Genomic DNA, 19,406 nt, shown 5'->3' with positions numbered 1-19,406 from the left:
GACCAACGAATTCAATGATGAGCATGTGATGTACCGATACTCGCTAGTATGAACCTGTAATTAACGCAAAAAAAGCAAACAATGAATTCTTTGTTTGCTCATTTCTGATAGTTGTTGTCTTTCACGTTCCATTGTTCGTAACACTTGCAATAGGGAGCATCACACTTTGAAGCGTTTAGTATTTGTCACAGTTATTTTACTGAGAAGGGGAAGTACCATTGCGGTAGATAATAGCACAGTTCTGCTGTGACGTCACTAATTTCTAAGCTGACCGATACATAGGTCACGTGGTTTAACCACAGACAAAGGATTAACTCATGTGGATTCACTCATGTTAATTGGCACTACCCCTGGTAATTGTCATAACGCTTATGCTATCGGGCGAAACCATTGATTCATACCGGTTTACAAGGTTATTTACCCAATAACGCAAATGTAAAGGTCCGTTGCCCTCAGGCATGCACCTGTCATGTTTTATGATGTTAATCTGGTTGTAAAACCCCATGATCGAAGTGTCATTAGATATCGAAAACAGGACCGAAATTTGGTAAAATAGCGCTGTAAAAATATACTGTCCGAAAACTTAGAGACATTAATTATGGACGAAACTCGTGTGTCCGAAAATTAAGAGTCACGAAAAATAATTATTTTTGCTAAAAAACGGGGTGTGAAAACTTAGAGTGTCCAAAAAACAAAGAGTAATTACGGTATGTGTTGGTTTGTTGTTGATAGTTTGTAAAACTATGGTTTATGTTATTTCAGGCAACTAGAATGTATGGTGGCAATTATCTGGGCCTTTCTGTCAGGAAATATGTGTGAAAAACATTCATTTAATTGAACCTAGAAATCATCCACCACTAACAGAAAACGTTTTAACAACAGAAGCTGTCAAAGCTGATGTATATTATGTCCAAATGATCAAATGTAACTGTTAAACAATTTGAAGTGAGATGCTTTATTTCTGATGTTTTATATTTCTTTTCCCTTTCAAATGATGTACATTGGTGTGATATATATGTTTAAATAATTAATTTTGAAACATTTATGCAGCATACTGTTACAATTTGATGTTAACATTATTATATTATTTGGTTATCTGTGTTGTTTATCAAGTTGAAAAAATGTTATTATATACAAATAAAGCTTATTAAGACTTATGAAGGTACTTATTGTTTTTTATGTATTAACATTCTTTTAAAGTGATAATACAGTCAATGACATTAATGTAGTAAGGTTTCTTTAAATGATTGTTCTTATTAATAAGGTTGGAATAACCGACAGTTTTCGTGCCACGAAAAAATGGTGACAACTTTTTTTTGGCCAGTGAAACCTCTGGGTCATGGTTCACAATGGTCCATTGGTGATCACAAAAGATCCACTTCTCCCTAAAACTGCCTCACTTCTCCCTCTCCAGAGCTTAGGGAGAAGTGACTTCTCCCAAAAATTGGAGTCTAGCTTGATTAATGAGCTTAAAGCTAATAAGAATGAAATAGTGAAGACATTTTCCATTAGTTATTAAAAGAAAAATTCTTGCAAAAGCAACTTTATTACTGCTGAAAATAGAGGACAATACATTGTTAACATGTTACAAACAAATTGAAGAAAACGGGTATAGAAAACTGCTTATATAGACACGCATCTCTTTTAAATGATTTATTTGATTAAAAGTATAAGTAATAGTATGTAGGAGAATATTGAAATTTGAAGTTTTCAAATGACTATTTTGTCAACTGTTGAAACATGAAAAATAATGTTTGGCAATAATAAACAGTATTTAATAGCCTGGCCATCGATTGACAGTCTTTTTCTATGGCCATCAACTGACAGTCCTTTTTCTATGGCCATCTATGGCCATCAACTGACAGTCTCACTATATGGCCATCAACTTACAGTCTAACTCTTATGGCCATCAACTGCCAGTCGACTCACATAACCAAACAAAATATCAAACACATATTTACTAAATAAATAATAGGCACCATTAATATTTTTTAAATGGGTAAAATATTCTCATTATAATATACCCAGATGGCAACTCTGCAAGCACTTAAAAAAAGTACTTGAAATCATGCCTTTAATGCAAAATTGTGCAATATTTTGATGTATTACCATAATACATTAAGGTGTGTTGCAGATTGAAAAAACAGTAATTATAAAAAAATGAAATTTATCATTATAGAATGATCATCAATGGGAAAAAATACCAAATTTATTTCACATTTTTTTAGCAAAATAAATGTGTTATCAAATTTTATTAGTTTTAGAAAGGTTTCTGCAAAACTGCAATGCAATCTCTCAGCTATAATCTTTATAAATAAGGATACTTTATTACTGTTCACATGCAGCATTCAAGACCTTAATTAAAATAGCAGACATGGCAACTAAAAAATTCTTTGAAATAAATACATATAATCGGAGTCGCTTATTAAATTTAAGACTTTAAATGAGACATTGACACTCTTTCAACGTTTTTATTTAAAATGAACCCTTTAAATGGGCATATTGACAAGAGACTAATCATATAAATATATCATCTGCCAAAAAAATGGATTTCTTATGATTATACAAAGTTATTGTATACCATGTGTTAAGTATAATGACCTTGTGCATATATCAAAAAGTTTCTGTTGATACAAATGTGTTTTGTTAAATATGTACAATAGGAAAAAGGCGCAACAAAAACATATATTACCTCAATGGTTGGTAAATTGTAGTTGTTGTAAAATAAATTTGAAATAATTTGCACATTAAGTACATTAAAACAACAGCATACCCAAGTTATTTAAGTTTCATATACTTAACTATAGAGTTGGATTAAAGTTTTTGTTGATTTTTTTTTGGAATACAAATAAAGATTACATTTAAGATGCTGTATTAAAATGTGAATTTTGTGGGTAACAAGCAATAAAATTGAAACATAAATTCATGATATCTGGGATCAAAATGTCTCATTTTGCACATATTAAAAGTACATAATTATGATACAGATTTTTTTTTTATATCAGTTTAATAAAATTTTCACATAGATTAAATGATAAAGCTAGCCACATAAATTCACAAACCCAAATAATCTTGATATGTATCATTACAAAAAATATAATAACGTAATTTATATGCTTATAAACTGCTGATTTTCATGCACACAGCTAAGTCTGAAATGCATTTAAAACGGGACATTAAATAACCATCTCTTTCAAAGGCAATCTTATAATTATCAACTGCCATATTTGCTAAGCGGTGATCACTGAGACCCGTCAGTAAGGCTTTAATCTCTCCTCATTTCTCACATCCTTATCTAGCCGCCTCCCTGCTTGATGTCCATAAATTATTCAGCCATTATTGGGCACGAAATGTGCCTAGCATTATACAATGCTTCCGCCTATCTGCCATGATAGCTTGTAATTTAAAATGATTTTGAAGGCTCAATAGTGCATCTTTATAAACTAGTTATCCAGCTTATAAGTTCTAATATTATCTCTGAATGCATGATTTTGAAGCATGATCAGAAATGTAACAAAAACAGTAAACAAGTTGTAAAATGTTCAATAGTCACACAGTTTTAAATATAGCACATTCTTCTGTTTTTAATTGAAGTTGTATCTTTTTTTTGGATAAACTATGTTAGTATATATTATTATAATTACAATTCAAAATTTGAAATGCATAATTTTTGCATTACTGGAAACAGATTTTGTTATAGCACACATACAACTTCATGTATTGTCACAAGAAAAATTACAGCTGTCATTCAAAATTGTTCTTGAGACATTACAAGTCAGTGCATCTCCGTATATTATTTAGCATTTCCTTAAGACACACATCAGGTCTTACAATAACAACAACTCCATTATGCACACAATTAATACTCCAGCTGTCACTGTGTGAACATTTATAACAACTACAATATTCATAATTATACACTCAAAAACTTTACTTGATGATAACTTGAAATTTTTATTTTCTCAAAACTGAAATTATATGATATTTTAGCCATATACATTTGTTGCATACCAATATCGATTGCTGCAAATCATTCTATGTAAGATTTACCAGAACCACTGATCGGTAACAGTTAAGTCATTTTTTATTCCTGGTGAGTGTTTGTTTTGTGCGCACATTTGCAACAACTTTAATTATGTAATTGTGCATTTGGAACAGAAACAATCTTCATAAAAACTTCAAAATATTACATTTCAGATAGAGTGTTAGTAACATGATGATCAAGTTTTTGACCCCACATGACCCAAATTAGAATTAAGAAATGCTTGAAGCCAGTCAAATTTCTGCACGGCCTGTACTGGTAAAAAAGCAATCACTTCATATAAGAATAAGAGATCAATGCCAGATGCAACTCCAGCTAATGCATAAATCCTTTAGACATGTGAGAATATGATTACGTATGTATGTGTATTTTGTGACTTTTGAGTTCAAGAGTTTGCAAAATACAGGAATAGATCTTGGTGACTTTGATACGTTTTTATCAAAATTACATTAAACAATTGGTTACAAGTTTTGATTATATATATGTATTGTTAGCAGCTTAGGTTTTGCTTTTATTCATTTTATTTTACACTTTATCTGGAAGCCAATTAGAAAGGTGGTTCAGTGGACATGTATTACAATGAATCTTTTAATAAAACAAGAGATGACTATTTGTCTGAAACACAATGCCCCCTATTGCGCCGCTTTGAAGCCATAAATTTGACCTTGAACGATGACCTTGACCTTTAGCCACTCAAAATGTGCAGCTCCACGAGATACATGTTGCATGCCAAATATCAAGTTGCTATCTTCAATATTAAAAAAGTTATGACCAAACTTTAACGAAGGTTAAAGTTTTAGGTAGGAAAAAATAATGATATTTGACCTTTGACCTTGAAGGATGACCTTGACCTTTATTTTTCACCACTCAAAATGTGCAGCTCAATGAGATACACATGCATGCCAAATATGAAGTTGCTATCTTCAATATTGCAAAAGTTATAAAAGTTTAATCAAGGTTAAAGTTTTGTGACACACACATACAATGACTGACTGACTGACACAATGACAGACAGACAGGCCAAAAACAATATACCCCCAATCTTTCGATCCGGGGGGGGGGGGGGGATAAAAATACTATGCAAAAGTATTCACATGCCTTATCTCACATTTTACTCCGAATTTCAGCCTAAGTGATGTTTTATGGATGAGTTCTAAAATAATAGCATGCCACTCAAAATTAGCTTAAGGGCTTAAAATGACTCCAGTAATAACTTACAATGTCTGAAAAATATTACAATGGATACAATATGCATAAACAGCCTAATAAATGACTCCATTATGAACACAACCTTTTCTCCTTAAATGTCAACTCATAAGAAAAAAAAGAGCTCGTCACTTAAAATTAAATTTAAGACTACAATTTATTCACCATTTAAAAAGTCAGAATCTGACTTTCATTACAATTATTTTCAAAGCATTTTGAAATTTATAAAGCATACAATAATGAATATATTATGTGAATATTTACTATTTTTGCTCTCACTTAAACATATAAAAATGAAAAACATGTAACATTAGATTTAAATTTTGTGGTTCAAAGCTAAACATCTAAATTCAGATAGATTGTAACACAGTATATTTTTCAAGCTTTCGTGTGGAACGAAAAAGTTAATTATACTTGAATTAAATCTCAAGGTAAAGTAACATTAGAACAGGTAATGGTTCACAGTGATAAATTGCATTGAGACAGGTCCATCATCATCATTGCGATCATTCATGCAAGAGTTTATGATATATTTCACACAATTATATTTACCTTTTTTCCATAAATCATAAATTATGCACTTACAGTACATTATGATTGAAAACAGTGACAGTGCAACCTCATCAATTATGTTGTCAGACAACACATTTTTTTTCACAGAATAAGGTTGTGATGTTATAATAATTGTTGCAAAGCTATTTTAACCGCGACAGTAGCCTAAAATATTTTTGAAACATTATATAAAAAACAACAGGCTGCTGAAGAAATATACCGAAACTCATAAAATAACAATACTTATGGCTATGATTTATTTTAAAGACAAAACTAAATTGTTAACTAGAAATGGCGCGGCAGAGGCCGACACGTATCCCCACGCCGCATGTTTGACCCAGGGGCGCCCCATGGTTGGCAATGGGTCCATGCATAGTTGAGATTGACCGTATTGTCATAAGAGAAGTTCAGTATCAATTAGAAGTGAATCGGTGTAGAAATGAAGAAATTATAGTAAAAGGCAATTTTGGGTGGGTGTGGCCTATTTGGGCGCGGCCTATGTGGGCGGGGCGCTCCAGGGTTGGTAATGGGGCCATGCATAGCTGTGATTGACCGTATTGTCATAAGAGAGGTTCAGTATCAATTTGAAGTGAATCCGTGTAGAAATGAAGAAATTATAGTAAAAGGCAATTTTGGGTGGGCGTGGCCTATGTGGGCGGAGTGCCCTAGGGTTGGTAATGGGGCCATGCATAGCTGAGATTGACCGTATTGTCATAAAAGAGGTTCAGTATCAATTTGAAGTGAATCGGTGTAGAAATGAAGAAATTATAGTAAAAGGCAATTTTGGGTGGGCGTGGCCTATGTGGGCGGGGCGCCCCAGGGTTGGTAATGGCGCCATGCATAGTTGAGATTGACCATATTGTCATAAAAGAGGTTCAGTATCAATTTGAAGTGAATCGGAGTAGATATGAAGAAATTATAGTAAAAGGCAATTTTGGGTGGGCGTGGCCTATGTGGGCGGGGGGCCCAAGGGTTGGTAATGGGGCCATGCAAAGTTGATATTTACTGTTTTGTCATAAGAGAGGTTCAGTATCAATTTAAAGTGAATCTGTGTAAAAATGAAGAAATTATAGTAAAAGGCAATTTTGGGTGGGCGTGGCCTATTTGGGCGCGGCCTATGTGGGCGGGGCGCTCCAGGGTTGGTAATGGGGCCATGCATAGCTGTGATTGACCGTATTGTCATAAGAGAGGTTCAGTATCAATTTGAAGTGAATCCGTGTAGAAATGAAGAAATTATAGTAAAAGGCAATTTTGGGTGGGCGTGGCCTATGTGGGCGGAGTGCCCTAGGGTTGGTAATGGGGACATGCATAGCTGAGATTGACCGTATTGTCATAAAAGAGGTTCAGTATCAATTTGAAGTGAATCGGTGTAGAAATGAAGATATTATAGTTAAAGGCAATTTTGGGTGGGCGTGGCCTATGTGGCCAGGGCACCCCAGGGTTGGTAATGGGGCCATGCATAGTTTAGATTGACCTTATTGTCATAAGAGAGGCTCAGTATCAATTTGAAGTGAATCGGTGCAGAAATGAAGAAGTTAAAGTAAAATAACATAAAAAAATGAGTGAAAATCTCTGACCCGGCCCCGCCCCAACCCGATAACTTTTGACCCAGGGGTCAGATCAAAATTCCGTCACTTTCAGCGTCGCACATATGCTCATAGCTACCATGTATGTAAGTTTCAAGGTTCTAGTGCTAATAGTGTAGGAGGAGCAGGTGGCCAGGACGGACGGACGGACAGACGCACATCAATACAATATCCCCACTTTTTCTCAGAAAAACGTGGGGATAAAAATAACTGCTAAACAGCTTTCTGCTACCTTTTTGATTTGTAACATCTTAAAGGGATCTTTTCACAGTTTGGTAAAATGACAAAATTGAAAAAAGTTGTTTCAGATTCGCAAATTTTCGTTTTAGTTATGATATTTGTGAGGAAACAGTATTACTGAACATTTACCATTGTCTAATATAGCCAATATATGCATCTTTTGACGATTTAAAAACCTAAAAATTATAAAGCGTTGCAACGCGAAACGATTGAATAATTTGGAGAATTCTGTTGTTGTCATTAAATTTTGTGAAACTACGAAGATTGCTCATATAATGCATAAAATACATTAACCAAGTATGCTTGGCAGAATAGCCGAGCGGGCTATTGCGTCTTTACTCCAGGTTACTTCAGGACTCCGGGGGTCGATCACTGGTTCGAGTCCAGATGCGGCTACTTTTTTTTTCCTATTTTAAATTTTATTCTTGATTTTTTACTGGAGCTTTTAAGATCCAGTGTTTACATTTATCAATATAAAGCATTAAATGACTTATTTCAAAACATGCCAAAAACTGTGAAAAGGCCCCTTTAAACCAATTACAACTTAATTTTTTTATTTCAGTAAAATGCACAGACCATTGTAACTTGTCCTGTGATTTACTACAAATTGTTGTTATTTACCAGGCATTTTATAGAGTTACACTTTATGGAGTGATTTACCAGGAAAAATACTCCTTCATGCCTTAAAAGTTAATTCAACAAAATAGGGACATCCCATTGTTTTTCAGTTGCAAATGCTTTGGGACTGAGCTGTTGCACTATTTAAAAACATTTTAACTGCTGGAGCAAATTGGTATACAGATACAACAGTTTGACAATGACAACCCTTGATTATAATCAATGAGAAGCAATTGTAAATTATACAACAGCATCACACAGGTACATGAGCAGAAAGCATTATGGCCATTATTAACCCATTTATGCCTAGTGGACTCTCCCATCCTTCTAAATTGGATCAATTAATTTCCAAAATTAGGGATGTCTAGTATATTTATTTCTATATTTAGAATATTTCTTATGGAGATTCCTTTAAGCAAAACGTGCAGACCCTGTCACCCTGATGAGACGCCACACCATGCGGCGTCTCATCTGGGTCTACGCTGTTTGCCAAGGTCTTTTTTCTAGACGCTAGGTTAATGGGTTAAACAGAAAACATTAATATCACTTTTGGTCAATCAAAATTTAACACTGAAAAAGATTTTTACGGATGAGAGCACAATGGTAACTTTCAAATTGCATTTCAAATCAAATGCAGGGATTTTCATATGTTTTATCTGTAGTTTAACTATTTTAATAACAATTTACCGTTACTTTTTATTTCAAAACAAATTAAAGTGGGAGATTGTCTGAGCTGCAATATATTGTACATGTTCACTTGAGCAAATCTTTGAACACGCAGTTTGCTCTGTAAGCCCTTGGAATCAAATAAAAAAAATTAAGAAGAATGTTTGGGAAGCATGTGTATGTATATTATTCCTAATAAAATGATATTAATAACTGTGGTGAAGACAGACTTTTACTACAACAATTGTAACCCAAAGAGTTTATGAAATTTCAAAACATGATCTTAAAAGCACTTGAATGTATTGGGCATATCATTCCTGTATGTGGCAGACAGATTCAATACTGAATTGATATGGAGTGCTTTGAAAACCCTATTCATGTCTTGATGCCTTTCAATTTTCCACAATTGGCGCCATTTTTGTGCATTTATTACATACAATCTGAATATGAGGTCTCATGACCCTATTATTAGGCCACTAATTGATGCAATGACTGCTGTGTAATTAAAGTTCCTTTGATGTTAGGGAGTTAAATGCTTCCACATGGTGTAAGCTGAAACCTTTATAGTGCAACAACTATTATGTATTAGAATGTAACTGTTCTGTTTTTCTGATACTGGTAATAAATTAAAATTCATCAAATGAGTGATATATTATGAATGATAACATAGATGTATATTTGTATCATGAGTATGGTAAGGACTTGAATCATGATATACCATAATAATTCCTCAATAAAAATAATGCCTTTATATTTTGTTTAAAACTTTGTAGCTTACAAATTATTTTTTTCTGTACCATTAAAACATTTAAAAAAAAGAGTTAAATGCATAGTTCACATCCATTTAATTTTGCACGAATGGCTATTAGTTAATTTACCTGAAACACCATTTAAGGATCGCGTACATTCAGCAAATATGGGCAATTAAAAAAGTCATTAAAACCTGTTATACGTTTTTCATGTTTTTTTCTATATACCAGTATTGTACCTGTAACCTCCAAGCCAATGGTAATTGTTATAAAGCTTGCACGTAATGAATTTCTCTGCAGTATTTAAAAAGAAGAATGAAAGGAATAATCAATGTTTTTTAATACCTTTTTCTGTTTGATGTTTTCAGTCAGATTGAAAATTGGCTAACAACATTTTTAACCAATCATCATCATCAGTAGGCCCTTGTTCACAAAATAAAACCTTTTCACCTATTAACTTTTAGCCTAATAGTTTTTAGTAATGGAAGTTTTTTAATTTATTCTATACATACGTTATATACTTTAATTTAAAGTTAGTCAAAAGTCATCACCATAAAACAAGCTATATAGCTGCAATAACTTTCCCTCCTCGTATCAAGGGATTACACGAATTACCCACATTTTCCACAACGATGCCATTCTAACATGCACTAGAGATTATGTAGAGGAGACATAAATCCCAAATCAATAGTATGTTTCCAAAGTAAAATCCTCGGTAAACAAAACAAATTAATACAAGAACATTAGACAAGAGAGCTAATGCACAATTTCAAGATAAACTTCACTGTCTTCAAAGTAATGCAAACATCAATTTGCCCAGGAGATAAATTGTGTGCTAGCCCACCCCAACAAGAATCATGCAAAAGTTCTCCCTTTGAAACTAATAGGCCTATCATTTGCAAGGGTTTGTTTTGCTACTTCTCAACTTCAAGGAGCTGCAACAAATTTGTTAAGAGACCCATGTTTGGGTATCCAGGAAATTGCAAAATTCCAAAAAATAAATTGAGCTAATTTATACGGAAAAGCATCCTAAACGTTTCTTAAATATAACATATAAATATCATTAAAAATGGATTAATATAAAAATTGATTTTCACATTCATGGCTTGAATAACTAACACCTTGGTAACTTAACTTTATTTATATGTCTTCTTTAAGTAAATGAAGTTTCGTAACTTCAGGGGCTTCTCCTGCTTTGAATTCAAAAACTGTTCATGAATTGTTCATGAAAAGCTCATGATCAGTTCACAACTTACCACCTCTAGGTATCATGTTGAAGAAAATGTACCTGTAATGATTACGGAACGCCAATCATATTGTGATATATTCGTAATTTTGGTATCCCAATTATATTTTGTAATTCTGATATATTTGTAATTTGGTACCATTTATATTTGTGATAAACTTAAAATTACTGTATCCCAATCATATTTTGATATATTCATCATGTTGTACCATTCATATTTGTGATAGAATAGTAATTACATGTACGATACCCTAATCATATTATGATGAACTGGTATTACAGTTCCCCAGTCATATTTGTGATATATATTAGTAATTAAGGTACCACACTCGGGCACAGTCATATTTGCGATGTACTAGTAATGTTGGTACCCCAATCATATTGTGATTTTGCATTGTTTTAAACATAATCATATATAAGTAAAATGTACTATGTAAACTCTTAAAATAAATTAGGCATATGCAATTTAACATTTACAGTTTTTAGATAACCTGATATTGATTAATAAATATTATACATTTATATAATATAAATTAACATATTTTATAACCATATATATTTATTTAAATGTATTTCTATATGACTTAGATCAAAGTAACACTCAATAAATTCCCAAATACATTATTTGACACACATTCAATCTCTCAATAACTTTGGAAATACATTATTCGACTGAGAAGACATTAAATATTAAAACTAGTCTGTGGTCTATAAAAATAATAAACATTAAATGATATTCTTTAAAGCGTGACCAAACGCTTCTCTACTACTACACACTCTACACCTGTCTAATTACGTTCAATAGATTGACTTTGCTGGTCCACACTAAAAACATGGAAATGAAAACAAATACAAATTGTTGACACTGGTTTCAAATTCCATCTACTTAGTGTTTTTATTTACAAAGCACTGTTCATAAAAACTGAAAGCAAAACATAACACTTAAATATCAAATGTGCTGCAATATTTTTGAAAGTCTTAAGATTCCCATAGCTGTTAAAGACATGCTTATATTTATTAAAACCTGAGCCACTGTGCATTATAAAGAACCTTTAATTTTAAAAAAAATGTTTAATCTAAACAGGAATTGTTTTAGTTCTTGGTCCGAAAAAAAGGACCGAAAAAAATGTTCTGGTTAATTTTTAGTGTGAGCGTTAGCTCTCACTAATGTTACAGAGCAAGTTTTGCAATTCAGTATGCGCTTAACTGCTTACCCTTGTCAAAAAAGTGGGCAAAACCCTGTTTTAATCCGTGTTTAAACCGTGTTAAACCCTGCGGTATTGGCACTGGGTTAAAGCGTGTCTTTTAAACACACTTTTTGCTTACCGACTTGGTTTTTTGTAGGTAAAACCTGGATTTCACTCACATAAACCAACCCACTTATACCTTCTTATAACAACTTAAACCAACTAAAACTAACTTAAACCAACTTAAGTGGGTTAAAAGTGAGTGTGTTTTCCTTCTCTTTGTTGGCTTTTAAACCCGCTTCTACACATCAAGTCAGTTTTTCCTGTTCTTAAGCGAGTTAAAAGTGGGTTTTTGTTTGAGCGTTAAGTGAGCTAAATGTGTGTTTTTCACAGATTAAGCGCAGTTTAAACTTACTTTAAACCGTCTTATACCAACTTAAGTTGGTTAAAGTGAGTGTGTTTTCCTTCTTTATGTTGGCTTTTAAACCCGCTTCTTGATATCAAGTCGTTTTTTCCTGTTCTTAAGCGAGTTAAAAGTGGGTTTTTGTTTGAGTGTTAAGTGAGCTAAATGTGTGCTTAACTCCGATTAAACGCAGTTAAAACACGCTTTAAAACCGAGTTTTACCAACTTAAGTTGGTTAAAAGTTAGTGTGTTTTCCTTCTTTATGTTGGCTTTAACACCCGCTTCTACACATCAAGCCGGTTTTTCCTGTTCTAAAGCGAGTTTAAAGTGGGGTTTTATTTGAGCATTAAATGAGCTAAATGTGTGCTTTTCACAGATTAAACGCAGTTAAAACTAGCTTTTAAACCTGTTAAATGCTCAGTAAAAACCCACTTTTCACCCACTTGAAAACTGAAAAACTTTTTTATGATAAGAACAAAAATATCATAAATTAAATTCTAATTACTTTTTTAAACGACAAAACATAAAACTTTACATATATATCCATATACACAGCATGATAAAACTATTTTGACAGACATGGCATTGTTATAATAAAATATAATAGTGTTATAACATAACATTGAACACAAAGAAAGAACTGAAAAAAGTAAGATTGTATGGAATAAATACAAACAAGAGATGTGTTTGTCAGAAACACAATGCCCCCTACTGCGCCGCTTTTAAATAAAATTTCTATTTATCATTTGGCAGGTATAGAAATTATCTCTCTTTGCTTATTACTTCCATTGGATTTTGACCTCTGACCTTGAAGGATGACCTTGACCTTGCACCACTCAAAATGTGCAGCTCAATGAGATACACATGCATGCTAAATATCAAGTTGCTTTCTTCAATATTGCAAAAGTTATGACCAATGCTAAAGTTTTCGGACAGATAGACAGACAGACGGACAGTTCAACTGCTATATGAGAACCTACCGGGAGCATAAAAATAAGTTAATGTTGTTGAAACAGGTGCAAATCTATATAACAAAGTGAAAACAATGGTTAAATAATCATTTTAACAGCACATTTTATTTACAAAGACTTCAATCTACAGTCTACTTGTGCATCAGCCGCAGATGCCTTAAACAACCTCTCATCTTTTCTTCAACATCCACCAGAGGCTTGTCAAAGGTTTTGGCTATGACATCTGAAAAAATATAATAGACTATTCATTGTAAAAACATGCAAAAAAACAACAAAATCTGTTCTTAAATAGAAAATACTCTAGCCAGAAAAAGAGGTTAAATATTTGCATATTAAGGAAGTCAACACAAATGAGTTTATTACTGATTGTACTGGAGAAAGTGACTAGAGACACGGACAAAGTTTTTCAATCCCTGTCTTCATGAATAAAAAAAAAAAATATTGTTAACTGTCACTTGGATTATAAAAACTCCCCCTTTTCACAAATGATGTAATATAATGATCATTTATGGGACTGTAAACAGTAAGTGATCTGAAAAATATTTGTAGAATGTGTATTGAATTTCTATATGGATAACTGGTACTTCAAACTTTTATGATGAAGAAAAAATACCAATGATTGCATTTCTCTCAGCAGCGGGGAGGCTTGGTCTTGGTGACCCAGTTGTAGTTGTTGCTCCCTTCATGGTGCAAGTCACAAGCTGGTGGAAAGTGAAAAGTCGGCACATGGCCTGTGCAGTGGCCATCACCTCCCTGGTTTCATGCTGGATTTCAGCTTAAATGATACTCTGAAACCAAAAAAAGAAAAGGAGTTTTGACAAAATATTTACAATTGGTAATTTTCCAAAGCTTGTAATTAACTTTCATCACATTTCAAACTCTAAAAATATTTTTCACATTGATCAGAATTGTGACGCTTTTAAAATGCAATAACCTGTATAGTTTTACCTCTCAACAAATCCAGCTTTCTTGTTCAAGGACAGGGCAAGGTTTGCCCACTTCTGTTCCCCTCAAGTTGGCCAGCTCGTGCAGGATAAAAGCCTGGTGTAAAAGTCCATACATCAGGTAGTATGATTACCCCTTTTGCTCTAAGGGCAAGAGTTTAACCTTCAAAATTAAAATATGAGGGAAAGAAATCTGTTCAGTAATAACCAGAAATATCTATAAATAACAATAAAGATGACAATAATCATAAACACAACCACAATAATTCACTGTACACAACATTTACACTTTGTCATGTGTATGTGCATCTATTTTTGCTTCAAATTGTGTTGTTTTTCCTTTAAGTTGCAATACATTAACTTATCAATTTACATTTCCCAGTGACAATACATAAATATAATAATGATCATAATTAATTCAGTAAACTAAATAAAAAAAAGGATGAAGAAATGACAATACAAACCTGTTAAAACTGTTCTTCAGTATTCCAAAAAAAAAAGTTGAACTTCTTTTCCAACAAACTTATTGTTGCATGATTTCCAAATTGTAGTAAAATACACATTGTTTTCATCACACAATACTTCATGCTGACAGTATTTCAATACATTTTACACAACAATTATAAGTCTTAATGTTAATTTAATTTAGCTCAATTCAATTGCTGAAACCAGCTTGTTTTTCAAAAGTTGTTGTATTCAAATAATTTCCTGTGCAAAAAATTGAACCAATCAAAAGTCTTATACCTCATTCCAGCCTTATGTCTGGGCAAACCCTATCAGTAGCCTTATCTGCCCCTGATAATCAGTACCCTGTTTAGCTCTGAATGCCTGACAGATTGTTATCTGTTTATTGTTAGTGGTGTGAAAGGGGGTGTTTTTGGGTATTGTCTTGTTATTTTGTTGACTGTTTATGTAACACAGGTCATGTTTGGCATCTTATTATTTTATTGCAAATTAAGAAAATGGATATAATGGTATCATATGAAAATATCAAAATCTTGCATAACTTATGTACACAAATTAATAGATTATTTCCAAAATAATGTTTCCAATACCATAATTATTTAAATATGCAGATTTAACAAGTAAATACAGTTTTAAACAAATATAAACAATCATATAAGATTGTTTTAAAATTTAAAAAAATAAAATAATTTTAAGACATAAAAGAATCATAAGATATTGTTTATAATAAAAACAAATATAAAGAAAAAAATCAAAGCGAAACACAAACTCTTCCATTTTCAGGTATAAAACTAAGTTTTATCATTTTTATAGTTTTTGGCAGTGATACTTGTTGTCCATCTGTGAACCTGTGATGTTCTGAAAGAGCCATTTTCATCCAATATTCACTAAAAAATTATGGGGAGCACACACATTTACAATAGGGACAATGGCAAACAAGCTGTAAAAAAGCCCCTTTACAATTGACTTGTATTATATATGGCTATAAACATGAAACAAAGACCTATTTGAAGAATTATTGTTTTATTGATGAGTATTATTTATAAACAAAAGACCAACTTATTGAAAAGTGTGTTAAAGTGAGTCTTTCAGCCTGGTTTCAGCTCTCAAATTATTTACAAAAAGACCAATTTTAACTCGCTTAATCCCACTTCTGTTTAAAAAGGATCAACTTCTGTTGTAAAAGACTCGCTTATAAAACAAAAAGACACACTTAAACACACATAAACCAACTCATAAATAAAAAGGCTCACTTTTGACACACAAAAAACTGACTCCTTACAGAAAAAAACTCGCTTAAACACACATCTTCTTAAAATAACCAACTTTAAACTCAGTTTAGCACAGTTTAGTGCACATAAAACTCGCTTTTAATAGCAAAAACCAACTTCCGCTGAGAAAAACTCAGAAAAAACACAGTTTTATGTTGGTTTAAGTGTGTTTTGGTATGAAAGTGGGTTATTTTTTTGACAAGGGTAACTACGCTATGGAAAGACAACCACTGCCTGTTGCAGACGACAAATGCTAGGAGCGTCTGCTAGGAACGATAACCACCACATCTGCCTGTTTATAGTTCACCACTGGTACACTGCAGTGTGTTTATATGACTAATAGTGTTTAACAGCTTGTAAGACGACATTGGCCAGTCTAGTGTTTATCATTGAAATCTGTACATATTGGCTGCTTTCAGGGAAAACAGGGCTTGTTGCATGTCAAATAAGATTAGCCTGTGCACACTGATTAGCCTGTGCAATGTGCACAAGCTATTCAAGGACGACATTTCTGATTTAATAATATTTTTTGTTTAAAGAGAGCCTCTGGTACTGGGATGACAATTAATGCATATGCATTAAGCCCTGTTTTCCCAAAATGAAGCTTAAATTATATTTTTTTATTAATGATTTTTAAAAAAAAACACACACATCTGGACCTGTGCTTTAAGACACACTCTTTATAAATTTGAATGGATTGTGTTCATTCAAAACTTGCGATATAAAAAGCTATAACATAATTTTTAAAACTGAGTTGCGTCTAAACTTAAACAACAGCGAACACCTACAGTGCCTTCAGCACTTTGATTTGGTCTATTACCAGTAGCCTGGACTGACATTTCAGAAAGCAAGTTGCTCCAAATGTCATTTTGCCTGTTAGGACAGTTGTATAGGCAATCTCCGGCAAAGACTGCATTTTATCAAAACAAAACACTGGCAAAACTGACAAAGTACATAAACTAAATTTGAGAGATTTATTTAAAATAACTAATTATACACCTTGGAATATTATAAATAAATACACGGAAAAACACATTTTAATGTTTAATAAACTCATTCAACAAGCTTTTTTGAGAAGAATGGCATATATTCAAGAATGTGTGCTTTTTATCCAATGATCCAATCAAAAGTATTATTCAAATATTGGCAACAATATGCAATACTTTTTAATTGGATTTAACCACTAATCTCCTTTTTGTCCCATGAATGCCGCAAGTGATTATGGATTTCATAGATTTACTCAAGTTCAATGATAGACAAAGTATGTTACTCTGTCAATGCTAACTTTACCTACAGAAAACTCAACAAATAGACAACATTAATCCTTATGTCATTTATGAAGACATAATGTGTGGATCTGCATGGAAATATGATCAAACAATACTGACATACTACTGATATTTATTTAAAGCACAGAGATAACATTTAATGATTATCATTATATATAAGTTTTATCAATCCTATAAGACAAAAATTATTTATGCATATTTACAAATGAATGAAGATAAACATTTCTTACACCAAGTTAATTTTCATATTCAAATAGAAATGTGTTGTACTCCAATCAGTAAAACGAGCATTTAAGAAATTCTCTCCCATACCCATGTGTTAAAATTACAATGTGGAAGTTCATTATTATGCAGTTATTTTTACATTGAAGGACATTTTAAAGTGGTTGCTGACTTTACTCTGATGAAGATCATTATTTTAAAAGCATTGTACACAAGTATATTTTCAGGCCTTTCCAAGGATGTTGCCGCACAGTTGTATTGACCCAAAGTTGGCAATAGGTTTAAATTTATTTTATTTTATGTCTCCTTTATGAATTTCTACATTTTTCAACAACTAATACAATTTGATACACACAAACAATTGGAAATGTCTTAACAGGGGTATTCCTGAGTTGAAAATTCAAGCACAGGGGTACCCTTTTTTTAAACGCAGGCAGAGGGATAACCTCAATTTGATTCAGGCAAACGTATGTCACTGTGTTTTATGACCCTCAGGGGGGAGCCTTAAACATTTTAACTACAATAACAAGTCCTTAAATGAATTTGAAATTGCCAGTGTATTTCTAATTCCACATATATTAATAATAAAACTCTATTACTATTAATTTAATGATAGAATTTATTATATTGCAGTTTTATATTTATTTATTTAAATGAGTGTTATAATAAAAGAGTTTTATTATAATTAGTTAAATCACATAATTATTGTTATTGTCATAATTATTATACCATCTAAAAAGTTTGACACAGAAGCTTGGTGACTAAAACTGTTATCATCATTATTTCAAACTAATTGCAAATTAAAAATATCGGTTAACAAAACCCTTTGAATGGGTTACTGCATTTGAACAACTAAAATCATTAAAATATCAATCCAAAATGTACATACAGAATCCAAATGTATATGACAAAATAAAAAAATATACTTTATTATAATATTGTCATTGTATTTTAATGCATGTTTACTTTTAGTGTAAACGGTTACAATTAGACGTGTGCATTTGAACGAAATATTCTTTACAAACTGACAACAATCCGCGAAACACAATTAACACTTTCGGTAAGTCGGTTATTTGTTATGGTTCAATAATTGTCAATCAAGTATGAAATACACTAATACCCGCTTTACTAGTTACACGCTTTACATTTAACTGAACCTGTTGCTAAACTAATAATAATGTTACCTGTCGTCGTATGCAAAATCTGCATCCAATGTGTTCATATAAAGCACTAATGCTAAAAAACTTGAGACACAAATTTGGACATCCATATTGACTGACAACCGGCTTCGTTCTGAGCGAATGTGACATGGGACGAAAGCCATCGACCGTGACGTACCACGTACGTGAATCCTGTACGAGAAAACTCCACGGAGTAATTTTACATTGTTTTATTATCCTCGATACACAATAAATAGACGCTCAATCTGGCTTACTAGAGAGTAACCAATACATATTTTGTATAGAAAATAATAGAAGCAATCATGAACTGTATGATATTGTTCTTTTTTTAAATTAGCGTAGGGTGAGCGTTGAATAATTGATTTCACGCGTTCCTCATTTCACGGCGTACCATGAACTTTCACTTTGTTGGTTTAGAGTGCATTTTTCGGACCCTTCAAGCTAATGCAATTTTTAAATATATTATTGTAATTAAGAAAAAAAGGAGAATGTATTTCAAACTTAAATTGTTTTTTATCAGAATGTTTTGCATTTGATCCATCATTTTCGAGGGGTTTGGTTAATACAA

At 32.4% G+C, this 19,406-nt stretch overlaps 2 protein-coding genes and 1 long non-coding RNA gene across 10 annotated transcripts in view; 1 reads left to right on the top strand and 2 right to left on the bottom strand.

The window, feature by feature from the left end:
• LOC127849616 (protein O-mannosyl-transferase TMTC2-like) overlaps nucleotides 1-18,974 on the bottom strand; it is an 89,589-nt gene extending 70,615 nt beyond the window's left edge. Inside the window, exon 1 of the mRNA XM_052382356.1 lies at nucleotides 18,842-18,974. Coding sequence (XP_052238316.1) covers nucleotides 18,842-18,927 — 86 coding nt within the window. The 5' untranslated portion in view covers nucleotides 18,928-18,974. The remainder of the gene's footprint in view (nucleotides 1-18,841) is intronic.
• Nucleotides 1-19,406, top strand: part of LOC127849614 (DNA-directed RNA polymerase I subunit RPA1-like) — a 110,272-nt gene that overhangs the window by 7,317 nt on the left and 83,549 nt on the right. The window lies entirely within an intron of this gene.
• Nucleotides 12,779-14,561, bottom strand: LOC127849619 (uncharacterized). The gene is made up of 3 exons (XR_008034953.1): nucleotides 14,415-14,561; nucleotides 14,080-14,254; nucleotides 12,779-13,689 (listed from the first exon to the last, which is right to left on the bottom strand). It is a non-coding gene; the product is annotated as an uncharacterized LOC127849619 (long non-coding RNA).

This window comes from Dreissena polymorpha, chromosome 11 (assembly GCF_020536995.1).
Source record: "Dreissena polymorpha isolate Duluth1 chromosome 11, UMN_Dpol_1.0, whole genome shotgun sequence".
Classification (NCBI taxonomy): Eukaryota; Metazoa; Mollusca; class Bivalvia; order Myida; family Dreissenidae; genus Dreissena; species Dreissena polymorpha.
Note: the sequence above shows the minus strand (reverse complement) of the source record. Positions and strands in the feature narration are given on the sequence as shown.